Source organism: Cajanus cajan, chromosome 1, assembly GCF_000230855.2.
Source record: "Cajanus cajan strain Asha chromosome 1, NIPB_CcT2T_4, whole genome shotgun sequence".
In the NCBI taxonomy this organism is placed as follows: Eukaryota; Viridiplantae; Streptophyta; class Magnoliopsida; order Fabales; family Fabaceae; genus Cajanus; species Cajanus cajan.
The window spans coordinates 89,720,940-89,745,511 of NC_138517.1; the positions used below are offsets into that span (position 1 = coordinate 89,720,940).

The 24,572-nt window shown below is 34.6% G+C and overlaps 3 protein-coding genes across 5 annotated transcripts; 1 reads left to right on the forward strand and 2 right to left on the reverse strand.

The window, feature by feature from the left end:
* Positions 1 to 1,018: 1,018 nt before the first annotated feature.
* LOC109803390 (dynamin-related protein 3A) lies at positions 1,019 to 9,955 on the reverse strand. Its single transcript, XM_020364939.3, has 20 exons — positions 9,366 to 9,955; positions 8,282 to 8,564; positions 8,165 to 8,193; positions 7,964 to 8,065; positions 7,651 to 7,719; positions 7,492 to 7,551; positions 6,856 to 6,969; positions 6,656 to 6,704; positions 6,414 to 6,523; positions 5,832 to 5,924; positions 5,562 to 5,654; positions 5,345 to 5,482; positions 4,551 to 4,664; positions 4,342 to 4,437; positions 4,165 to 4,207; positions 3,845 to 3,993; positions 3,617 to 3,763; positions 2,702 to 2,754; positions 2,507 to 2,606; positions 1,019 to 1,828 (listed from the first exon to the last, which is right to left on the reverse strand). Exons 1-20 carry the CDS (start codon positions 9,723 to 9,725, stop codon positions 1,556 to 1,558), a joined length of 2,475 nt encoding a protein of 824 aa, XP_020220528.1. The 5' UTR covers positions 9,726 to 9,955; the 3' UTR covers positions 1,019 to 1,555.
* Positions 9,956 to 12,917: 2,962 nt separating this feature from the next.
* LOC109804475 (putative glycosyltransferase At5g03795) lies at positions 12,918 to 16,919 on the forward strand. Of its 2 annotated transcripts, none has more exons than XM_083067468.1 (6): positions 12,918 to 13,234; positions 13,312 to 13,599; positions 14,476 to 14,765; positions 14,890 to 15,122; positions 15,950 to 16,107; positions 16,643 to 16,919. In XM_083067468.1, exons 1-6 carry the CDS (start codon positions 13,064 to 13,066, stop codon positions 16,721 to 16,723), a joined length of 1,221 nt encoding a protein of 406 aa, XP_082923594.1. In that variant the 5' UTR covers positions 12,918 to 13,063; the 3' UTR covers positions 16,724 to 16,919. The 2 variants fall into 2 exon arrangements, with proteins under 2 accessions (XP_082923594.1, XP_020221896.1); XM_020366307.3 differs by having other exon boundaries at positions 12,919 to 13,234; positions 16,656 to 16,919.
* Positions 16,920 to 17,879: 960 nt separating this feature from the next.
* LOC109804036 (KH domain-containing protein HEN4) lies at positions 17,880 to 24,154 on the reverse strand. Of its 2 annotated transcripts, none has more exons than XM_083067462.1 (7): positions 23,349 to 24,154; positions 21,244 to 21,744; positions 20,852 to 21,127; positions 20,112 to 20,402; positions 19,938 to 20,020; positions 18,714 to 18,825; positions 17,880 to 18,206 (listed from the first exon to the last, which is right to left on the reverse strand). In XM_083067462.1, the coding sequence occupies exons 1-7, from the start codon at positions 23,937 to 23,939 to the stop codon at positions 18,075 to 18,077; spliced, it is 1,986 nt and encodes a 661-aa protein (XP_082923588.1). In that variant the 5' UTR covers positions 23,940 to 24,154; the 3' UTR covers positions 17,880 to 18,074. The 2 variants fall into 2 exon arrangements, with proteins under 2 accessions (XP_082923588.1, XP_082923586.1); XM_083067460.1 differs by having other exon boundaries at positions 19,938 to 20,023.
* Positions 24,155 to 24,572: the final 418 nt, after the last annotated feature.

Genomic DNA, 24,572 nt, shown 5'->3' on the forward strand with positions numbered 1-24,572 from the left:
GTTAAAACATATTTTCGATTTCTTTTTTCTTTTTCATTTTCTTTCTTCAGAATACACTTACAAACTGTTTAGAGCAAATAAAAAAATAAAAAAAATGAGACAATTTTCTCTTCAAATCTATGAAGAAAATGGGAGTAATAGAGAAAGAGGTTGATTTTTTTCTCTCGTCCTTCACATCATGCAACTCGTAAATGCTTAATAGTGACGAGGCATTTAACGCTGATGCAATGGGCCCCATGCAAGTTTTGAGCAAGAACTCGTGTTTTCTCACACCTCTCTCTTTCTTTCCTCACACCCACACTTTTTTTTTAACAAAACTACTTTAGATGGAAATATGTTTCCATTGTGTGGTAATTGGAGATAGGTGTGTCATTTCGCAAAACAAAAACAAGTTTTTGTGGTGTTAAATTTTTTTGTGAAAAAAAAAATAACAACCGAATCATTATATATGAAGTTACAAACTTAACACAATAACCAATGGATGTTGCGCCAACGACAACAAAATAAAATAAAGTGAAACAAAGACGAAAGAGAATGGAGTGAACTCACGTGTGAAGCAGATGAAGCAAAAAGAAAAAATTATCTTTATATTTTATTTTTTCCCTTTTCCTTGTGTTTCATCACCTGCCTCTAGAATTCTGTTTTCTAATTGTTGCTGGTGGTTCATAATACCAAGTCCTACCTAACAATTTGACAAATGCCGACTATCATACTTAAATTCTTATTTGCGCGAGTCCACTAAGCTATTCCAACTGCACCTCATGGTACTCCCTAAGCAGTGTTTTCATCAAATTAAGAAGGCTTAGAAACTTCACCCAGTAAAGTATGAGGTCCAATACTCTCACATATGCACTATTCAGTATTCTTATAGTGAATATATATGCTTAATTTCAACAACACGTTTAATGTGAAACAAGCATAAGAGGAAAGAATTTCAGTTCACTAATAAAATTTATGACAACAAAAGTATTAGTATCAAGCAATGTACTTTATTTAAATTAAACTAAAACTTAATATCTTTAATAAAACTCACATATATTTCATTTAATAATAATATAGTAATTGCAATAACAATCACCAGGGAAAATCCCTACATTTTATCTAAAATTGGTATCTCAACGCTGCTTGTAAATGTATATAATAGCCACTGCTACTACCCCTGAAAGGTAATTCACCCAAAATCAAAAAGGAAACAAAACAAAACTCGAACTACATAATTGTCGATTGACAACAAAAATATCTAACCAAAAAAGTAAGGTCATATACATGAATATAGAGAGAAAGCCGATTCTCAAAAAGGTGAAAGATCATCTGCTCCTATTATTCTTTCTCTGGAGCCTTGTAAATAATGCCAATGCTATATGAGAAGAAAAAGTGAACTTATGAAAAAGAAAGCAGTGGCCAACATTCAAGACCATTTTAGTTAGATAGAGTAATTTTCATGCAGTCCAGCTCCGGGAGGCAGAATTCTAAATCCCGAAAGTTGCAGTGTAATCAAATGAATAAAATGCCTTGAGTTAAACTACTTCCACTAATGAGCTCATTCACCTACAGCTCATGCATCAACCGTGGGATAAAACCCTGACACGAATTGCCTTCCGCTCCCATTGGAATCTGCATTAGCATGCAATGGTGATTGAAGCTCCCCAGAATGGGAAGACCTTTTTGACTTGGAACACTTCGGAGAAGCTCCATAATAGTCTCCAGAACTGCTTGTAGAGTACATGGATGATGTTGGTAATCCATGAATTTTAGGCAGACCAGTTGTTTCTGGCAAACTATATCCTCTTTCAACTGTTTCAGCTTCCATGGGGAGTTCTTCCAAGTCCTAACAACACATATAATTATCAGACATAGGCTGTATTTTGTTACAGGTTCTGTTAGGTAGAAAAGCCTAGATAAAACAAATAAATCTTGGACCATATTCATCGGGAAGTAATGAGACTCAGCATCGTAGATAAGTCAAAAGCAAGCATGTAGAAAAGAAGCATCACGTCATATTGCAACCATAAACTTGCATTCAAAAAATAAGTGTCACATCATGTTGCAACCTACAACCCTTGCAATTGACTTGCTATTCGCAAAAAATCAGTGTTTCAAATAGAATACATGAGTGAGCACACTACGTGAGAACCAAATAGTCAGAAGTCATTAATTAGAATCAAGAACCATATTTTTCTTTAGAGCTGTGGTTTATTGGGAAAGTAAGGAACAAATCTCAACTATTAGATGATACATGAATTATTTAAGATTAAAACAAAGTTAGGTAACTTTGCTAACTGAACACAACTTTTAATTTTGACTAATCATGTATGGTTCAATAGCTAGGATTTGTTATTCTCTCTACTCTTTCAATAACCAACTCCTCTCACTAGAGGAGCAACAAAGATTGTGAATTTCTCCACCATGATAAAGCAACCAATTTAAATAAATATAACCAAACATGACAAGTAACACACAAATTGGTAAGACATTTCCGATTAGAAGTATTACAACTGACAACAACCTTAAAAGCCTGCTGATAAGCTCGGAGAAGTTCTCGACAGCGTTTTCTTTTCATGGCTATCTCCTCAGGTTCTTGCAACATTTCTTCAAACAGGTTGTCTCTGGTTTGCATTAAACATACAAAGTACAATCAGCAATCAACAATAGAGAAGTATGCATCAGAATGAATTAGCATGCCACAACCACTATATGTTACCTGTATAGCTTTTTAATAAAGACGTTATGCAGCTCCCTCTTGGTGTTGTTTACCTGATATTGTCATATTGATATAATTTAGCAAAGGACAGACACCAGTATTTATTGAATGCATGAAAATTGAGTATCCTCAACCACTCCCAAAATAAATGGCAGTGTATATAATCAAATTAAATATTAAGAACATCAGTAAACACCCTCTCTCCACCCCACCTTCCATCTCTCAAAAAAGGTGAACTGCACAGTTTTTATATTAATGAGACTGTGCAAAAGAATAGTTGCCTGCTAAATAAAACCTACTTGATTTAAACTTTTTGAGCATACTCACCATTTTCCGTAGGAGAGAAAAAAGATGAAATCAAAAAAGTAAAGAGAGATGGGAATAATGGGATGGGAGGCTGTCAAATCAATCAAAGATAAAAATAAAATTAAAAAATTAAAAAAATTTATTTAAAAAAAAGCATTTAAGGGAGAAGAAAGAAAGAAAAAGTTAGTTGCTGAAAGACCAATTTATCCCTAAAAAGGACACGTGTCACTAAAATAGAATGGGTACATTTGTATTTTTGCTCGCCTAAAGATTTGAATAAGTGTAGTTTTTGAAAATAAGCTTCAAAACCAATAACTTTTTTAGTTTTTAAAATAAATAAAAAATTAAAATATCTTTTAAGTTATTTTGGTTTTCTATTTTTCAGTTTTTTATCACTCATGTTCTTCCTACACTCGCATCATCTTCCCTCACTTCTACACTCTAAAAATAAGTTTTTGAAAATTGCTTTATGAAACAGATTTTAAAAACTAAGACAAAATCACTAATTTTCTGTATGCAACATAAAACACGGCAAGAGATTACTAGCTTTAGATTTATAATTGCAATACTTTGCAAATCCTACAAGAAGGATATGAGGTAGTAAAGTACCAAGAAATGCATAATTGCTTTGGGGATAAGATCCTCAACATTTTTTCTGACAATGTCGTAGTATGATTTTAAAAGCAACTTTGTCACTGTTATTTCAACAGCTTCGGTCTCTGAATTGGTCTCTGAAGGCCTCAAGATAGGAGGTGGCTACAAAAATCAAAGCACATTATTAAATTTATACTATAGAACAACATATTGATCATGCTGATGTGTAACACATATATATACCTCTCTCAAATGGATCATAGAGAATGAATGCTCCACACTGTGTACTGGTTCAGTATGTGGCTTACTAGCTATATTCTCCTTCACAGGCATACGGCTATCACTTCCACCAAAAATGGATGAGATACCCCAACTTGATCCACCAGTGTTTCCTGAAAAAATTATCAAGCATTAAAAATTAAATATCTTGAAATAATAATAAAGCTCATTGATGCATCAAAATCACTTGACTAAGATTCAACACCCAAAAGAAAAAATTAAGAACAAAAACGTAATAAAATAAATTCAATGAACCAAAACATTAAATAGAATATACAAATTACCAGAGGGAACAATTTTTTCAACATCTGATGCAGCTCGGGCACCCTGTTTTTCATTTATATAATAAGAATTGGGTAAAAACAGTGAAATACTAAATTTAGTGGCCCTTACATGGATTCCCACTAACTAAGATGTTAAGGAAAAAAAAAATTGTCAATTAAACTATACAAATTACAAACCGGATCAGTAACTACTCCATTAGCTTGTCTTGCAAGAATAGCCCGAGATTTCACACTTCTTTCCGAGGCTGATCCCTTATCAGATTCCAGAGCATCCTATGGGAGATAAACAAGAAAGTTATAAAAAAAGAAGGCTAGCATAAATTAAAACATGTCTCAAATGAAAAATATGGGGCATATATGGGAATCAAATCTCGTAATAAGTATACCTTCTGCCTAGAAACTGGTATAGCAATCCTAGAAGACTTGGTCTGTTGCACAGCAATTTCTAATGCCTTACTTCCACCAATAAAATTTGGGTGGGAAGTGTTTATGTAGTCCATCTGCAGAATTGAGTAGTTTAAAATTTTAAATAAGAAATCATGAACCTTGAAATTTATGATTCACTCTATTAATAGACTGACCATCACAATTTCCACAAATAAGCCAACTGACAGACTCATGGCATGTCAATGATTTCTACTAGACACCAAAAAACTTACGAATATCTTTAATTGAGATGATTTTTCCAAGTTATTTCAAGAGAAAGGCCACCATTCACCAATGTTCAAGCACAGCATCCCAAGCCATGCTCAGCCAACTAAACAAGCATTAGGTAAACTCATAATAGTTCTGATGAAACTTAAGAAATCCCAACCCCATTGGTTAAACGGGTGATGCATTCTAAGAAATGAAGGCTCATCCTACACACCAACAGCCTAACATCATAACAACTCCATTGGAAATAATTTCCTCATTCAGTTATGTGGAATAACATTAAGGAAAACAAGGAGTTGACGACATAATTATAGTTGAAATTTGAAAATTGAAAGCAACATCAAGAAAGAAACTTTTAGCAGTTTCAGACTAGAAATGACTTGAAACACAATTTGGGTATGACTTAAGTGAAACTAAGTTTTGGCCCAGCAACCAAATTTTGTTGAGCTCTTTTAAGCAACAAAAGATAGGTAGAGGATGGAGAAAGAATACATTTATACTTCAGACAAGCTATATTTCAGCATACCTCCATTTCAATGATGTGTGCAATCATGTTCTCCGAGGGTTCAAGGCCCTCTCGTAAAAAGTTCCCAATAACTTCATCCATGCGCCTCCGCAAGAAAGGGAATCGCTGCAGTTCAGTCACCATACAGCGATGACTGATCTGAAAAGGAATTTTGTTTAGGCACATATTTGAAAAAGCAAGACAACAAAAATGGAAAGCTTTAAAGACCTGTTCCTACCTTTATTAATTCATCATATATAAACCTGGCACACTGAAGACTTGGATCCAATAGACGGGATATTTGCCTTCGCACAAGGACTTCAAATGGCACCTTATTACATGGAAATAAATAGACAATCATAATCAAGTGTAGGTATTTCTTTAAAAACATATTTTATGTGAATTTGGATTCACAAAGTATAGCAAAACATTTTAAAAAAATAAGCTTAGAAATTTTAAAATATAATTTCTATCTCTTCTTTATTTTAGAAAGCGTAAAAAGACCTACTTCTGGAACAAACAATGCTGATTTAGGCCCAGTAGCATTCTGTATGGCAGTACGGATGTCATCATCAGTCAGGTCTTCACATGGATCCACCTCCTTCATGATAGCATTAAATTACACAATAAGGAAAGGGATATTAGCATATTTCTCCAACTGCTTAAAACTCAATAACATATAACTGATAATAATAAAATTATTATTTCCCTTGAAATATATTGAATTATAATCCGTGTGATTTGCTTACACCATAATAATAACATTCGGAATGCAGCATTTAACATTTACAAAATTAAGAGGAAAATGTGTTTTGAAAACATTTTTTTTTACTTATTTCATAGTTAAATCATACATATGATTAGGAATATTCAATAGTATTGTTTGTTTAACAATGTTTGAATACTATTAATTAAAAAATATATAAATAATAATAATAATAAATAATTGCATAATTGCACATCTGTCCATGAAATGCAAAAAGTTGGCAGAGCTAATGGGTTAATTATAGACTGCTCATTTTCCATCTTTAATTAGCGTGAAAGCAGATCTATTTTTAACATTACCATATGTAAATACAGGATTATATACCTCCAAACTTTTGACAAAAATGGATTGGAAAATGTAATGGATTCGTGCTCCACCAGATAGCTCAGATGTGGACATCTCCTCGTTCTTTCCTTCAACCATGGAGGAGAATGCTGTTTTCAAAAAGAAAGAAAATGGAGATAGCATTGACTTAATTGTGAAAGGTAATATTATGTGGAATACCAATCAACAAAAACAAGGGAAAAAAAAATAAAAGATAAGAAACTAGATGGTTGGATAGGAACCTTCGGAATATTTTGAAAGAATATTCAGGAGAAGTGCACCCTGACCAGCCTGTCAGCAATGAACAGTTATAAATAACGCAGCACAAAATTCCAGCCAAAGTGGAAAAAATGATGCCTTTTAATACAATAAGCAGAATAGTTATACAATACAGTTAACTATTTAAGTATTTAACAAACATATCCCAGGTATTAACACATGCCTTGGACTCGGTGATTTCTCCATAGCTTGCATGCTCCTTCGCAACAGAGACTAGTGAAGTGCTTATGCGTGCTCGCAGCCCAGGTAGCACAGCCTTTATATGTTGTGCTAGAATCTGCAAAAATATGGACAGGCAAATGTGCATGCCATATTGGCATGCATTAGTCCAGAAACCTCAATATTGGTATGAATTCATAATGGTTTAATCTTTTACAGGATTTGGAACTCAGTTCTATCCAAGAACTATCTAACAATTTCTCATCTCCAATGTTGACATGGTATGTAATTTGGCTATATTCATACACTCTTCAAACTAATCTATCCCTAACCCAAGCAACAAATAAAGTTCATTCTTTCACAGCACCAAAAAGAAAAGGAGGTTCATTCTTTCGACACTCCTTCGTCCTCTCCCTTCCCATAGTTAAAGGATATAATTCAATGATTTTGACTGCCTCTCCATAAAGGAAAAACATAACTATATAGTGTCAAGTAAAGAAGGAAAAAGTGTGAAGACTGAAGAGGACTTTTACTCTGCATGAATACGGGAAACTGAAAGCTCTAAATAAGGCCAGCATTATAAACAGTAAAATATATAACAAAAAGAATATTCATGTTTTCAGTGTCATGAAGACTCTACCTGGTTCAACTTCTTTGCTAGTTGAGGAACACCACAACTATCTGCTAGACCGCTGTATACCTATGAATAACATAAATAGATCAAAAAAAGTAAATGTAAGCAAAAAAGAACAATAAAAAAATAAAACTAACTATTAACTATGCATAAGAACTTCCTTACAGGACGACTGCGGAAAAATTTCTCTTCAGCAACAAGAGCATCCTTTATACTCCGGTTCATTTGAATATCCTAATACAATGAAAAACAATATATAAAATATATTTCAGCAACCAGCATACATATTGACCTCCAAGCCAATCAATCAAATTACATGTTTATATTTATTTGCATTTGCAAAGTACCTTTATTATGTATGGTGAGAGTATACAGTGACTAGGAATTTAAAAAAATATATCTTTCTAAAAGAACAAATGCAAAGGTTAAAGTAGTCTTAAAGACCGCCTCTACAACCATAGTATAACAACATCATTACCTCCTGACTACGATTTACAACGCCTACATAACCAAGTCGGAGAGGAATAACTTTTCCTAGTAACAGATTCCGGGCATCAGTACCTCTGTCCATGATATCCAACTACATTCCAAATAATAAGTGCCTAACATTGTCAGAACATCGCAACAGCTAAAAACAAATTTCACAAATAAGTGCCAGTTAAAAAATTAAAAGAGAAACCTTTGTGATTACACCGATTGTTCTATTACCTGCAACAGATATAAGAAGCTTTAGAAACTAATCAGCAAGATGTGAAAAGATTAAAAAGTTTCAGACACATGGAAAGCAAAAACCCACCATCAGGATCAGCAATCCCTGCCATCTGAAGAGCATCTGAATTAGCCAAATCTGAATTTGCTGGGGTGACAGCTAGAATGAGACAAGTGGGAGTTTTGATATATGACATGATCATTGTTCTGATTCGAGCTTCTATGTCAGAAGGCTGGTCACCAACAGGAACCTTCGTAATTCCTGGGAGATCTACAAGTGTGATATCAAGAACATTTGGTGAAAAAATCTTCAGTCGAATCTGCTTGTCTGAGACACCTTTGTTTCCCCCAGCCTCCCTATCAGTTTCAGCCTGCAGAAAGGATGTAAGGATATAAAAGTGAACAGAAAGATAAAAAGGAAAATAATAATAATAATAATAATAATTAAACTAGTACACTTAATATCTTATGAGCACATCACCAGCAAGAGTGTCACATTCTATACAGATGAAACAGATGAAAAATCTTAGATTCAACCTCTTTTCAAGCTTAAAGCGTGAAAATCAACCAGTTCTTACAGATAACAGACCCTCCAACCAAGACAGTATGAAGTGTTGATAGGGTAATAATCTTGATGGCACTCTGAAAGCTAGAGTATCGAATGAGGAAACAATATTCCTCAAAGTTCATTCAACTAATTTACTTTCAATTCATCAATTGTACTCCACTTCACTTCACTAGTATCAAAGGAACAAGTCTCTAAAATATCGATTAGTCCCACTTTATGATTGGAGAAGCATTGGAAGCCACAAACTCAATATATCAACTCCAAATATATGCACATGAGCACACTAAATCACTATTGAACTGAATCAGACCTAAACTCAACCTAATTTGGCAGTGTCGGCGTTATGTGAGGCAAGCTAGCCTGCACTTCTAGATAGAGAAAACAATCTTCATGATTGAAAGAGGTAACAATCGACGTCAAAGATTCTCTTCGCCCTTCCAAAGCAATGTTATAATACAGAAAAGAGAGTTGAATGGCACATAATAATCTATTTTTCTATCTCAGAAGTCATGACCTAAACGATCAGCACCTAGTAATCGATTACGATAAGTTGCTCGCTAAACAAAGAAGTTTGAGATAAAGAATTTGATTCCAGAAGTCGGACCTGAATCTCCCTGCGAATGTCGGAGAAATCGTGGAATCTGCGGCCGGGGAGGTGGAGGAACTCGCCGTACTCGTCGTCGGGAGCGTCGGGCTTGCGCTTGGTCTGGACGAGCTGGAGGACGAGGGGGCGGCGCGTGCAGATGTCGTTGCCGCGGGGGAGGAAGTCGCGGCCGACGAGGGCTTCGAGGACGCTGGACTTGCCGCTGCTCTGGCTGCCGACGACGGCGACTTGGGGGAGGTCGATGGTGGATTGGCTTCCGACGCGGGCGAAGATGTCCTGAAGGCGGTTGACGAGGGAGATCACGGTCGAACCGAGAGGAGCAGTAGCGGATGCAGGAGGAGCAGGTGCCTCTTCCGCCATGGATATCGATCGGTGGAACCCTAGCTAGGTTAGGGTTTTCAAACGATTGATTGGATTGGGAGTGGGGACTCACCCGTTGCTGTGTCGTGTGTCTGGGCTCTGCCTCCCTCACCGTCTATTCTAAATTCCAATTTCAATTGCTTTTGGCGTTTGGAGAAGTTGAATTGAAATGAATGATATGGGAGCTGTGTGACGTGTCGTGGGGCTTTAAGCTAGTACAATACACGCCAACGGCAACAAAGAAATGGGAAAAAAACTTAACAAGGATGTGGGGAGTAACTCACACAAACAAACAGTAACAAGTAACAACATTCAAACCCTATTTTGCCCTCCTGTCCTGTTGAATCCTGCGTTACGAGTTAGGACGGTCAAAAGAAAAAGGACAAACTGCTTAAAATTTGAAATTTGAAATTAGAAAAGAAAACTGAAGAAAAAAAATATATATTTATAACAATATATAAAATATTTTTATATACATATTTTTAAGACATTTCTACTTTTTTACTTATTTTTATTTTAATATTTAAATCTATAGATAATCATACAAATATTTTTTATTTTTTATTTAAATTAATAAAAAAATATTAAATAATTTTTAAATTTTTTAAAAATTTACATATCCCTTTTTATTAAAAATTATAAAGAATAATTTTTTTTGTATATATATAGTATATAAAATTCTTGCCTTGGTATAAGTACTTGTTTATTTCAAACTTTTTTATAACATTTATTACACTTTCATCTTAATGTTAATCAAATTGTGTAAGTGAATTATGGGTAATAGCAAATTCATTTTCATATTTGGGTATTGAAACTATAAGGTCTTATTTAATACCTTTTAAATTAATATTTTGATATATTGTATTATTAGATCTTTAAAAACCTTCTATCCATATTAAAAGTTGATAAAGATGATACAAGAGTTCTAAAAGACGTAGATCTTCTTAGTGGACTAAATGCTACTTCTATTGTTCTTAATTTATATTTAACTATGATGTCTATTAAGACATGTTTACGGGTTAAAAGATCTTAAAGTTTCCATTTTAAATCATTTGTTATTTCATTATGTCTTAAAGTTTTAGAAATCGTTGCATTTACCTTTTTTCTAGATTTATCATAAATAAAGTAGTTTTATCTTTTGGAGACATTAACTATGTTCCAGGGACTAATTGAGTTTTTATTTCCTTATAAAATATTCTATATACTATAGTAGTTGGAAATGAATTTTGATTCCATTCATCTTCCAACATTTTTATGTCTAACATAATATTATTAGAAGTGTTATGAAACTTTTAATAACTATCCAATAATTAAGGTAATTATTTATTTAGATTTGACCTTTATGTAAATTAGTTTCAAACACAACTGAGATTTGATTTTCAAGTTTTATAGATCTATTATCTCATAAGGCTACATATGTCGGGATATTTATTCCTAGCTTGAACAAAGGTTTTATGAGCTACTTGGATAAATCATATGTGGAGGCATCTATAATTTTTTTTTATATATAATTTACAATTAGTTGTTTAGAAAATAAGAGTACGGTGTCATGAATAGATTTTAATTCAACTTCCTTTTCAATGATTTTAATCACATATGCAATTTTAAACTTATCATTTCATGAAGTTTTATACATGGACGATATTTCTAACTTAAGAAGAGTCCATTTAGAAATTTGATGTTTTATTTATGGAATTATTGGCTTATGTTGAATTATATTTGAATTAGTTTTTTCTTCTTGTTCAAAAATTAAGTTTACATCTCACTTTTCTTTTCCGTTATACAATATTTTTATTATTCTTAAGGCTAAGGACTTAGACTTATTAGAACCACCACATGATTTACTACTACTCCTTTGGACTTACAACCTACATCCAATGATTAAACAGTACATTAACCTCTCTTTAGGATGGGTTCAATTAACGAAAAAATTATTTTTCAAAAAACTTAATCAATTTACAAGTAGAAAGCCCTAATTTAAGTTTATGCACAATAAAAAAAATTAAACAACTTTTTCACTTTCGAATTTCTTATGCGACGTTATAAATGTTATTTAAAGTAAGTTGAATATCTATAGTTTTGATTACGATTCTATTTATACTTTTATTAAGTCGACGATAGTTTTCAATAAATTTATTATGATAATCAGTTAACCTTGTAATATATTTATTTATCTTTTTAGAATCTTATCTAAGCTCGTTAAAATAAGTAGAAGAATACATGTATGTTACCAAGAAATTTTTTTTTCGAGTTTGACTCTAGTACCAAATGATATCAAATGCGCAATAATTTAAAATGGAAATAAAAATAATTAATGCACAATAAGTAAAAGGAAATATATGTATATATATATATATATATATAAGGAGGGATATGTTTACTTTAAGAGTAAGTTTACTAATACTTACTTTCTTTAATAATTCATGTTCTATATCAAATTTTAACGATGATATGATTTTTAAGTTCTTAATACATAGATCAAATCTGCAAAATTTTTAAAAAATAAAAAATTATTAGATACTTCATTTCATTAATTCAAATCAATGTATAAAAATAATTTTGTGATTATCTGTCAATTTGAATTAAATGAAATGGAGTATCAAATAATTTTCAAATTTTTAAAAAATTTTGCAAACTAGATTTATGCATTAAGAACTTTAAATTCAATGGTTGAATTGTTGAAATTTGTTGTAGAATACAAATTATTGAATGAAGCAAATTTACCTTAATCTATATCCTTCATCTATATATATATATAATTAATGTAGCTCTATTTTTAAAGATGAATAAGAGAAATATAACGGCATTTCTTTATTTTTTTTTATAAATAATGTTATGAACTTTTGATTATTGCTATTTATATGTATCTTTGGAGATAATAATAATATTATTATTATTAAAAACGTTCGCGACATACTTTTTTTTTAAATACATTATTAATTATAGATTAAAATTTATTAAAAATTGCAAGCTTCTTGGATACTATTTTTTGTTTGTAAAAAATTTATAATTGTTACAACGAGAAAAACCTAAATTATGATAGCTAACTTGATAACTCAATCCTCTGCTTATTTGACTAATCTCCTGTATTTTGTATATATATATTTTTTAATGTTTTAATAAATAATAGCTCGAAAACATAGTCAATCATTTCATCCTAGACAGTGTGATTGGGCTCATCTACTTCAGCCATCACGTGTACAATCAGTAGAGCCCACTGGACCTTCTTCTTCACAGGAAAAATGATAGTTCGTGTTCACTTTCACTCCTTCCATTACTAACCTTCAACAAACGGAAGAGGAAAAGACCGTTACAACGACTTTCATTTTCCCGCCACAATGCGACTTCCCCGAGAAAACCCGTTTCCCATTCCAAACTTGGTGCTCCGGAATCATCCTCGCGTTTCTTTCGGCTGCGCATACCTCTCCACCACCGTCTACATCGTCCTCTACGCCTTCTATCTCCTCACGATCTTCGTCTTCTCCGCGCAACTACTCTCTCTCCTCCAGGTTCCTCCCTCTTCCTCTTCTCTTCTCTCTTTCCGAATCCAATCTCACGCCACTCACGCCCTCTCCTTTCACCGAAGCTCGATTTCAATGCGCACCGCGCGCCGCCGTTCTCCTCCGGCGTGTTCCACTCGCCGGAGGAGGCCTTCCGCTTGGACTACGACAGGATGGAGGAGGAGTTCAAGGTGTTCGTGTATCCCGACGGAGATCCGGAAATTTACTTCCACACGCCGAGGAAACTCACCGGAAAATACGCCAGCGAAGGCTACTTCTTCAAGAACATCAGAGAGAGCCGTTTCTTCACCGATGATCCTCGTCGAGCTCACCTCTTCTTCCTTCCTATTTCTTGCCACAAAATGCGAGGCAGAGTACGTTCTCTTCTACTGTTCTCTTCCTTCCTAAGAGAGAGTTTCGGCATTAGTTGAATCGATTGTTCAATGCCGATTTACAAATTGTTGAAATGTTTTTCGAGTGCGAGCTTCGTTATTCAATCGTAATAGTGTAATATAACTAATTATTGTCGTATTGCAGATAATTGCTCAATAAGATCAGTTTCACTATTAGATTCGAATTGTTCTCAAACGAAGTAATTTTTGAAGTATCGAATATTTATCACTTTAGTCTCTAAGTTGATATAGTACTTAAGTGCAATTAAGAAATTAATTTAAATTCTTTTTAATATTTGATGATTATTTAACATGATTTATAATATTTCTAATACTTCCTATTGAAGTATTGAATATTTATCACTTTAATCTCTAAATTAATATAATAATTAAGTAAAATTAAGAAACTAATTTCAATGTTTTTATAATATCTGAGGATTTCTAATATTTCTAAGACTGCTAAGTAATTTTTTTCTTCTTACTTTAGAAACTATTCAAGAAAGAAGATAATTATGAGGATGAAATTGGTGTTTTACACGTTCTTAAATGGTATAAGACCGCTGCTTATAAGCAACCCCGTGTGCCACATCACTACCACATCAGCTCTGGCCCATTCCCCATTGAAGATGCTCTAATCATTGAACAACCCTGTTTATTTATGACTCTTGTCACCTATCAGTTCATATCACTTCACACGTTAATTTTGCTTTAAAATTAAGTTCTTCATATATTTACAATAGATTCTGGAATACCGTATCGTGTTGGTGTATGTTTGTATAACATTCAAGTGTTGTAGTCGTGGTGGCAGTTACCTAGCCTGGTTTCCTATGAGTTGTAATGCGCATATGAATTATGCAGGGGTTGACAAACGAGCGAATGATGGATGAAGTAGAGAAGTACGTGGAGCGCCTAAAGTTTAAGTACCCTTACTGGAACAGAACCTTGGGTGCTGATCACTTTTTTGTGACTTGCCACGATATCGGAGTGAAGGCTACCAAAGGAGTTCCACATCTGGTGAAAAATTCGATACGAGTGGTTTGTCCATCAAGTTATGACGACGATGATTATATTCCACATAAGGATGTTGCTCTCCCCCAAGTGCAGCTGCCATTTTTTCACCCTCCAGGAGGGAATGACATCAAGAATAGGTAGTTCCACGTTTTTTTTTTTCTTTTCTGAATCAATCCAACAGATTAGTCTCTGCTTAAAAACTGGAATTATTTCACCCATCAGAAACGGAAATTTCAATTCATGTCAATGAAAATATTGCAGGAACACCCTTGCTTTCTGGGCTGGTCGTTCTGATTCTAGATTGAAAATTGAATTAATAGCTACGTGGGACAATGATACTGAACTTGACATCCAGAACAGCAGAGTCGACCTTGGAGCGACTGGGCAAGTGGTATACATGGAGAAACTTTATAAATCCAAGTTTTGTTTGTGCCCTCATGGGCCTATCGGCAGCAGTCGTATCGCAGACTCAATCCACTATGGGTGTGTTCCAGGTAAACCATATCTGGTAGTGGAAACCTACAACTTCTTATGTTCTGTTCTCTGCAAATTTTTTATTTATTCTGTCTGTTTGTCCATAGCTTAGTTAGTTACCCCCTCGTTTGATCAATTTGTTTATACTTCTTCTGCAAGTACTGCCCGCGTTTATTTATTTTTTTGCACCCAGAAAACTATTCTGACTGTTGGAAAAAGTCTCCAGACTCCAATACAGAGTAACATGAATATAATTGTTGGCCGCCCAACGGATTTTGATTTTGCTAAGTAATTAACCAACTTGGTCCAACTCCCACTTTTGCTCTTGACAAAAGTGTGGATATATTCTTTTATCAAATTTCATTTGCTGCACAAACCAGGGAATGAGAAGCTAATCTATTTCATAGAAGAAAATTTAGAAAATAAATAAAGAAAGAAAAGAAAATGGTCAAGGAAAAGAGACCCCTTCTCTAGTGCACCTCACCACACCAGTTACTGAATTATGTTGGTAGCCCGGTATTGCATCTAAGTATCTTTTACCTGCAGATAGCTTGTAAAGGGATTGTAGTTCTGCACATTCCCTTCTATGGTAGTTTACGTATTACCTTCTAATGTTTCGCTTCAGCCATTTCTGCCATTCATAACGGAGAAAGTTATGTAGAACTAGTCTCAAAAGAATGATCTGCTTCTTGTCTGTCTATTTATGTGGCTACCTCAGACTTTCGGTTATATTTCACATAAAATTGTGCTATTAGTTGCCATACATGAAAAATATGCTGTTCTCCATGTCCCTTGTTTGTCTTTAAATGCTGTTCCCTAACGGAAGTTCTTGTCCGTCTTTCTACAGTTATCATGTCAAACTATTATGACCTGCCTTTTAATGATATTCTGGATTGGAGGAAATTTTCTGTTATACTGAAGGAAACTGATGTTTATCTTCTCAAAGATATTCTCAAAAGCATATCCGAGAAACATTTCATGACATTGAATCAGAACTTGGTGAAGGTACGATCAATAAAAGTACTATAGTTCATTTTCTCAACTTCTAAATGTTATAACAATTTGATGAGAAATTGTGGGGATAGTACTGAAGTTACTTATCCTAGTGTAAGAAGTTGGAAGTTTGACATCTATTCTTTTCAGTTTTCAGTTATATCATTCTTCATACTACTTGTTTTATGTTGGGGCATTTAAGAGCATAATATATCATACAATAATGTAGAGAATTGCTTGTGATTCTATCATCATATCTGTACGATAGAGTAACCTGCGTCTTAATATCACGAAACTGGAGGGGAGTAACCCCTTAAACTAATTAACTGTTATAGTTATACCCTCTTAAAGTAGACAAATAAAATCTTTATTATCAAGTGAATTTAGTGAGAGCAGTCCACAAACTCTTATCACTCCTCGAACTTCCTATTTCCCTCCCTTCCAAATTTCTAAATCGAGCAATTTTCTTTTTGATGAGACATTGAGTATTTCTCGTCCGAAGAAGATAAACTCTAATTTTTCATATCTCTCTCTTCTAATTTTCTAGTTATGTTGTTCAGATCCAGAAGCATTTCAAGTGGAATACACCTCCAGTCAGACTAGATGCGTTTCATATGGTCATGTATGAACTCTGGCTGCGCCGCCATCTGATTATGTATTAACATTTTCAATAAACTCACGCACTGTTATGGAAAGCAAGGAATTGTTTCTGTACATAAATGTTGATTCACCACTCCTGACCTCAAGTTGGAGAATCCCTAGAACAATTGTAACCTGAATTCAAACTTGTTTTACCACGAGAAATTCCCTGCATAAAATTAGGCGATTAACAGCCTCTTTTAGCAGAAGAAATGTATAGGTCTGCATGAAACTCAAAACCCTTCAATGAAGAAAAGGGATTTTAAAATGTTTTAGCGAGAAAGCAAAAGATGCTGGTGTGCCGGTTTGGCTTTGGCATATTACTAAAAATTGTTTTCGGCTTCTGGTTCCTCCACTCCAGCAAGAGTAACCAAAGACTTCTCCGCATAATCTTACGATTTCTACCTCTAGTGACATTACTTCAATATAACTATTGAATTATTTGTTACTAAATAGGATACTTTTTTTAACACCTTAGCTAAAACTCTCGAAACAAATTTCAAATTTCAAGTGTCAATCCAATGAAAAGCCATAGACCAACTCATACCTCTGCTCCTTGTGTAAACCCAATTCTAATTACCACAAAAGTTATCAGTGGGTATTTACGCTATTTTGATATCGAAGAAGCTCATTAATAAAAACTTATTTTATTTTATTAAGTTTTTGATTGGCTCAACCAAAATCGTCTTGTTGCTACTTGACTCTCCCAATTTTGGTTTTTTTGCTAGATTGATTTTTGGGTCTTCTATTGAAGGATCCTCTTGCTTCATACCCTAACTTTTTATTTTTAAGGCTCGTTTGTTTTCTACAGCTACTATTTCTTCATTTTGGTCTCCCCTTGCATTTTGTCCCAGACATTGTTTGGTCAAAATTTGTCTGCGACACATTATAATAACACACGACAATAAATCATCCTTGACTCTCGAAGTACTAGAGAATCAACCCAATCCTTTATCCTAGTCAAGCTAACCGCAATTTAAACTTATACCTCAATCATAGTTTGACCACAATCTCACGAAGCCATCGAGAAGCCAAAGTTTCTTTAGCAATCCTTTTTTGGTGATATCCATATCATCGAGACATCTTGCTGGTAGGCATACTGAGCAGGAAAGAACTTAAAAAGAAACCAGATGAACGCACGAAAATTGTTGAATGAAAGGCTTGCTTACTGTAACTAAGGTATGCACTAAAGAATCAAGCGATTGATGTTAAATTACTACACTATCGGGACTAACCAAAGATGGGGTTTAGGAATAATACAAGGCTGGATATTACACGATTTCAGGTGGTGACAAAAAGGAAAAGAGAAAACAGTACAGGCATAAATAATGGGCCATATGTCATGATCCACTAAGAATAAAAGCTTGTAGAAGACTCTGCGCTGCTTTAGTCTCATTAGGTGAACCGGAAATGACGATAGTCCTGTCAGTTGTTCCAGGACGTTCGCGGATAACCACCTTTGCACCCGATATCTAATAAGTACAAAAATAAAGTTTCAGATGCCGAAAGGAAAATCAAGTTATTAAATCATAATATTTTTGCAAGTAATTCATCCTCAAATTATCAATGCCACAGATCTAAATAAAAATATAAAAAAATGATAAAATACTCCCAGCATTTTAAATTTATCTTATTTTATTTTATTTATTTTATTGTAAATCAACTAAAAAGTTATTGAATTGCCTTATTTTTTGGAAATCTTAGAGCATTAGAATTGGACTACTTTATACTCTATTAATAAACTGTGACTCCAATGCTCTCACTCGTTCCTATTAGTCAAAGTATCAATACATGAAGTTGATAATGATAAAACAATAAGTAATACTCCTTGGTTTTCGAAAATGAGATAGACAGAAACAGAATAATTTGAAAGTATCAATTAATTTGAATTCAAATCAAAATGCAAGTTCATAAGGATTAAACGGTGAGCTGGTGAACAAGTAAACAGATATATAAGCGCTTTATCCAAGTTTGTGTACCTGTCTCAGACGAGCCAAATTGCTACCATTTTCCCCATATACAGAGTCAATAGTATCATCAGGAACCACAATTTCTACGGTCGTATTAGTCACTATAGCAGATTTACTTCCACTGCAGACCAAAAAAGGAACAATAATAAGAAATTGACAGTTGCAGCATTCTATTTTATATGTTCAACTGACTATTTCCATCGCTCTTTTATAAACCATGTTTTGTTGGCTACACTTCACACCAAAGCAAGGATTTCAAATAAGAAAAGCAACGTTAAATCAAATAGTGTATACTAGTCAATTATAATGGTTTGTCACTGAACTGGTAGAACAATACACTTGTTGTCCTCGTGATAAAGGACTTATACAGAGAGTATTTTCTGTCCACAAACTGCAAATAACAACACCTGCTTCATTACACAGCCAACTATCAAATATATCCCGATATATAACTGCCATCCGTTATTTTCTATGAATAACTGTCATCAAGGTGGTTTCTATATCTAATACAGAACAGCTAATGCAGGATAAATTATTTTCTATTCAATACTAGCAGGTAAAAGAGGCACTTCATGCCTCTTAATTTTTTAAAAATTAAAAAAAAAAAGATAATTTAAGAGTGGTCATGAGTGATTATTCACGAAATATGAGAGGTTTTTTTTCTTGTTATATTATGGTTGAGACCAGAAACAGTTACACTTTCCTGTATCCCTTTATAATATGTAATATTTATGTATGTATAGATGTATAGATTCTAATAATACATTACTGTTCTTAACTTCTGCTCATAACCACCAACATGACAGTTATAATTAGACATATCTATGATACATGCCTGCTCATGACAATTATTATCAGTTCGCACACGCACAAAAAGTACTTAAAATGCATGGTACAATATCACTAAATATTGAGTTTCAAAAAAGCAGGCATCCTCGGTATTAAAAAAAGTTTAAAAACACACGGTTCCGATAGTGTAGCAGAGTATGTCAGAAAATATTATTTGATACAAATAAGCAATTTTCAAGAACATGATTCAAAAAATCATAAGGGTAGTTTATGCCATAGAAATCTACATCCATCACAATACACCATCATAAATAGCTCTTAATATTATTAAAATCCTAAAATTTGAGATAACAAGAAAACCCACTGTTTGTTTCTGATCAATATATAATTATAAATATGCTATTTGAATTAAAATGAGTCTAATTAGTTTTGTAGATCAACAACCTGACAAGTTCTAAGCCACCTTTCCGAGATGTCAATCCCCAACTAACATCATTAATGCCTCTTGAATTTATCCCAGCCACTGTCTGCTATCAAATTTTAATCACAAAAGTAATTGATAAAATATAATAATAATTTGTGAATGTAAAACCAAACAGCACAGAGAAAGAGATATACTGGTGACATCCACAACCCTGGTGAAGCAGGGCGATCTAAGCTTCTAGAAAGAGCAAGATGATCAATGCCTTGAGCAAAAGTATGTCTACTCATACTATGAGAAGTGGCAGCAAGAGATTGGCTTCCATGAGGAACAACATCCTGCGGTCTTCCATATGGACTGGTATCAACTCGTACAGAAGAAAGGCTCCTGGTTCCAGCACTATTCTGTGTGCTGGCAAACAGATTATCTCGCAGTCTACCAGTTGCATTATATAAAGCATCTTGCACACTTGAAAAATCTCCTGATATCTGAGGGAAAAAAGGATATAGTTAGTTAACTAATAAACATCACCAAAAAGATTATCATAATGACTTAAAAAAAATATAGTGAACTATATATGAGAAGTTTTAGGCAACCATAGAAATGCTCTGGGAAACAGGATTGATGTCTGGTCAATTCTAATAAGTGCAAGGGAAAACTATAGATATACACTTAAGGATAATAAATATTTGCAGAATGCATGTGGCAAACAGTAGATTAACTTTAAATATTTAAATGACACATAATTACAATCGAAGAGTTTTGCAGAAAAGGTCACTAAAATTAGCATGATTAAGGATGAGAAATTTTATTTTAGTTTAAGGTGGGGAATTTTCGGAGTTGCCAGATACACTGAACACATTCATTGAAAAAATAAAAGCATTCTTTTGCATGTTTTATTTGAAAAATATAATAAAACAAAGTATCATGTCCAAACCTGTACAACTTGATCATTATCTGATGCACATTTTGGCACCTTATCAGTCCCAATCATTCTTATGCTAGCCCCGGTTGCCTTTCGCATTTCTGATACTATCACTCCACCTTTTCCTAACAAACAACCAACTTGGCTTGATGGAACTACAAGACGTGCAGTAACAGTTGACCCCTTACTTAATCCAGAGTCTAGCCCCTTCTCAAAACCAGCCTCAATGGACCTGGAGTAAACAAGCACAGCAGCCTTTTGGGCCGGGGAATATCTTGACTCGACATTCTGCAAAAAAGATGAAGCGACCACCAAAGAAAAAGTTGATAAAAACAATCAAAATAATGATACACATACAACTGGTAGACAAACAAGTACAAACAGAAGGATTTTATTTAACAGACCTCTAAAGCAGTAACAGTAATTAATCGATCATCACACTCAGTTACTGAAGGACCAATACTTATTGTTGCCCCTGTCTCACTTTGAAGAGCTTTAATAATACTGCCTCCCTTTCCAATAACTCCACCAACTCTATCACTTGAACAAAGTATTCTGAAGGTGACTTCCTGCTGAAGGGCTTTTGGTTCCAGGGATGAGACTCTATCAACTTCCACTGGCAGTGAATGAACTCTTGTGGCATAGCTGTTAGAGCAACTGGATAGCGTAGACAGTGCAGAGCTCCTCAGAAAAAGATGATCTACAGTCTCTCGAGGTACTGCTGTTAAAGCCCCGTGTGGAGCAGCAGTTAAAGTCTCACGAGGAAGTGCATCTAATGGTTCATACTGAACCATATCATAAGGTTTGCTTCCCATCATCTTTGTTCTATCAGTAGAAGGACAATCTTGAAGACGTCGCGAGACTGCAATAAGTGCCTTCTTTACAGATGACACTCTGCCTTCTATCTACCACAGTCCACAAATCCAGAACATGTTTTGTCAGCATAAAAAGAGAAACTTTGCACAGCATAAATAATTTGAAGGTCATTTACATATTTACAAATCCTTGATTTGTTAGTTGAGAAAATATTACCTATCTTAACCCATGAAATCCAAAATATGCCTTATCAAAGGTAGTCAAAGGCAAAAGATGCTCTAAGGGACAAGACCTCCCTAATACCCTCACAAAAAATACACTGCTAGCAACCAAACTCTCACCTCCAGTTTTAATTAAACAATAATGAATCGACACTCAAACTTATTAAAGAGAAAAGTTAACTACAAACTAACTATTAAAAAAAACAATCCAATCCATGAACCAAATACATTCAGAGAATGTGAAAGCAAAAGGGGATAACTTTCAGCTTCTTATTTTGGGATTTTTTTTCTTGTAAAGAAATCATTTTCTTTCATTGAAAAATAATGTCTCTCAATATCCATTTTTGTGAGGCAAATGTACAAGATTATATTAATTATATTAATATTAGTTATCAATTTAGATCTTTTGTTATATTACTCATATTTCATCTCGTTTTAGTTCATTTGAGATTTTTTCTTCATCTATAAGTGTGTGCGGGCGCGTGCGTGAGTGTGTGGATAAAAGGCATGCATATGAGCTGAACCAGTGTTTATGGGCTAAAAACACTAGCTGTGTTAGTGTGTCTGTCTTATAGTCCATTCTTAATGGATAATAAATAACGGATAATAAATAACGGATAATAAATAACCAAAAAGTGTTTCATACTTCATTTAATTTCAGTTCATTTGAGTGTTTTTCTCTCTCTCTCTATGACTATGTATGTGCTTCGGCACGTGTGCACAAGCGTGATGGTAAGGGCATGTGTGTGCGCCAAACCAATACACGTGGGAATGAGAATGCACGTGTATTGAACCCGTGTTTATAGGCTAAAAACACTAGCTGTGTTTGTTTGGGTCCATGTCAGAATCAGTGCTTCATTGATAATAATAACTGATAACCAATCTGAACTTCATAGATAACAAATAACCGATAAGAATGTCATAAATAACAACTAACCAATAACCAATAACCGATAGATAACAAATAACCAATAACCGCTAACTGATAACCGTCAACCGATAGATAAAACATAACCGATAACCGTCAACCAATAACCAATAGATAAAACATAACCGATAACCGTCAACCAATAACGGATCTGAGCTTCATAGATAACAAATAACCTATAACTATTATGAGTTTCATTGATAACAAATAAGCAAAACAACAACCTATCAAACTGTCCCCTCTACTCCACACAGGCATTAACCTTTTCAACTTCAAGAGTATCCAAGGAAGTTTCTCAACATCACAAATCTTCTATGAACAACTCCAATGCAGTATGCCAGTATCCTACAATATCAGAAAAAACTAATCCCACTACACGCCTATCAGCTCAACACGAAATGTTTAACCTTAAAAACACGAGTGGACACTCGACAACCAAGCAGAACAAACACCAGCAGTAGCAGTCAAACGCCTTAGTGATGTTAACCTAAAATGTCAAATGACAAGTGAGAAAGTAAATAAGAGCATGAATAAGAATCCATACCTCAATAATTTCATCAGAAGCCGAGGCGCATGGCGGCAAATCATCATTCAGAACCCTAATTTTACATCCAGTGTCTTTTTTGATCCTCTCCACCACCTTCCCTCCCTTGCCAATAACAGAACCGGCCTGCGCGGAGTCCGCCACCAGCCGGCAGGACATCATGCGGTCCCCAACCTCGAGGCCTTCCGTCTCCGCGGCCACATCGAGGATTCTATCGAACACCTTCAGCAGCGCTTCCTGCGCCTTCGAAACCTTCACGACCTCTTCGTTTCTCAGCACGACCTCGCCACTGAGCACGGCGTCGGCGATGACAAGGATGACGCGGTCCGGCGACTCCGGCGGCGCGTCCTCGATTCGGATCTTGGCGCCGGTGGACTTCTGGAGCGTCTTGATGACGGAGCCGGACTTGCCGATTACGCCGCCGATGCGGGAGGAATTGCAGAGGAGGCGGAAGGCCACGTGGCCGGACGGCACCGGGAGCGGCGGCGGTGGCCTGGATGACCTGGAACGCTTGGAAGATCCGTTGGTTGAAAAAGGGTTAGGGTCGGGTGCGGAGCGTTTAACTGGCGGAGAGAGAAAGGTGCTTCCCATAATTCTCTCTCTCTCTCGGAATTGAGTGAAGCTTTGATGAAGAAGAAGAGTTGCAGAAGAGGGAGTTCGGTTGCTAAAATGCGCCGAGGGAGAAGGGCCTTGTGCGCACTGCGCCTAGGGTTTCCCAACGCGCGCAAACCTGGACTTTGTCACTGTTTTTTATTTTATTTTATCTCTGAGGATCCATTTGGGAGACGTTGATCACTTGATGATGGTCTCACAGACCGCCAGTAGTTATATAATACGATAAAATTGAGTGAATTTAACTAAACATCATACTTCATTATATTTTTCATGTTTTATCTACTCAAGAAATCAAATTTGATCATTGATTATCGTTAAATAAAAGATATAATAAATGCAATGCACTATTAAATATTATACAAAAATACAAATTTTTTATTATTAGAGTTGTATTTTTATTAGACTTAAATCGATCATATATATTGTGTTATTCAATCTCGACAGAGCTTTTACGTAAAGATTATGAACCAAACATATTTGGTAATTGTAACGACTTAATAAAAATTCTAAAAAATTAAAAGAAACTATTTGATAAGTTAAACATGTTGGAAATATGCAAAACCAAATGATCAAAACGTTGAGATTAAGGTTCATGAAACATATTAAAAT

Excerpts from the sequence above, each read along its gene's own strand:
- LOC109803390 (XM_020364939.3), bottom strand. The coding sequence starts at position 9,725 with ATGGCGGAAGAGGCACCTGCTCCTCCTGCATCCGCTACTGCTCCTCTC. Across the intron at positions 4,665-5,344 it reads CACACATCATTGAAATGGAG|ATGGACTACATAAACACTTC; the intron begins GTATGCTGAAAT and ends TCAATTCTGCAG. Across the intron at positions 2,607-2,701 it reads TTTATTAAAAAGCTATACAG|AGACAACCTGTTTGAAGAAA; the intron begins GTAACATATAGT and ends AATGCAAACCAG.
- LOC109804475 (XM_020366307.3), top strand. The coding sequence starts at position 13,064 with ATGCGACTTCCCCGAGAAAACCCGTTTCCCATTCCAAACTTGGTGCTC. Across the intron at positions 13,235-13,311 it reads AACTACTCTCTCTCCTCCAG|CTCGATTTCAATGCGCACCG; the intron begins GTTCCTCCCTCT and ends CTTTCACCGAAG. Across the intron at positions 15,123-15,949 it reads CCACTATGGGTGTGTTCCAG|TTATCATGTCAAACTATTAT; the intron begins GTAAACCATATC and ends GTCTTTCTACAG.
- LOC109804036 (XM_083067460.1), bottom strand. The coding sequence starts at position 23,939 with ATGGGAAGCACCTTTCTCTCTCCGCCAGTTAAACGCTCCGCACCCGAC. Across the intron at positions 20,403-20,851 it reads ATAATGATCAAGTTGTACAG|ATATCAGGAGATTTTTCAAG; the intron begins GTTTGGACATGA and ends TTTTTCCCTCAG. Across the intron at positions 20,024-20,111 it reads CAGGGTTGTGGATGTCACCA|CAGACAGTGGCTGGGATAAA; the intron begins GTATATCTCTTT and ends AAAATTTGATAG.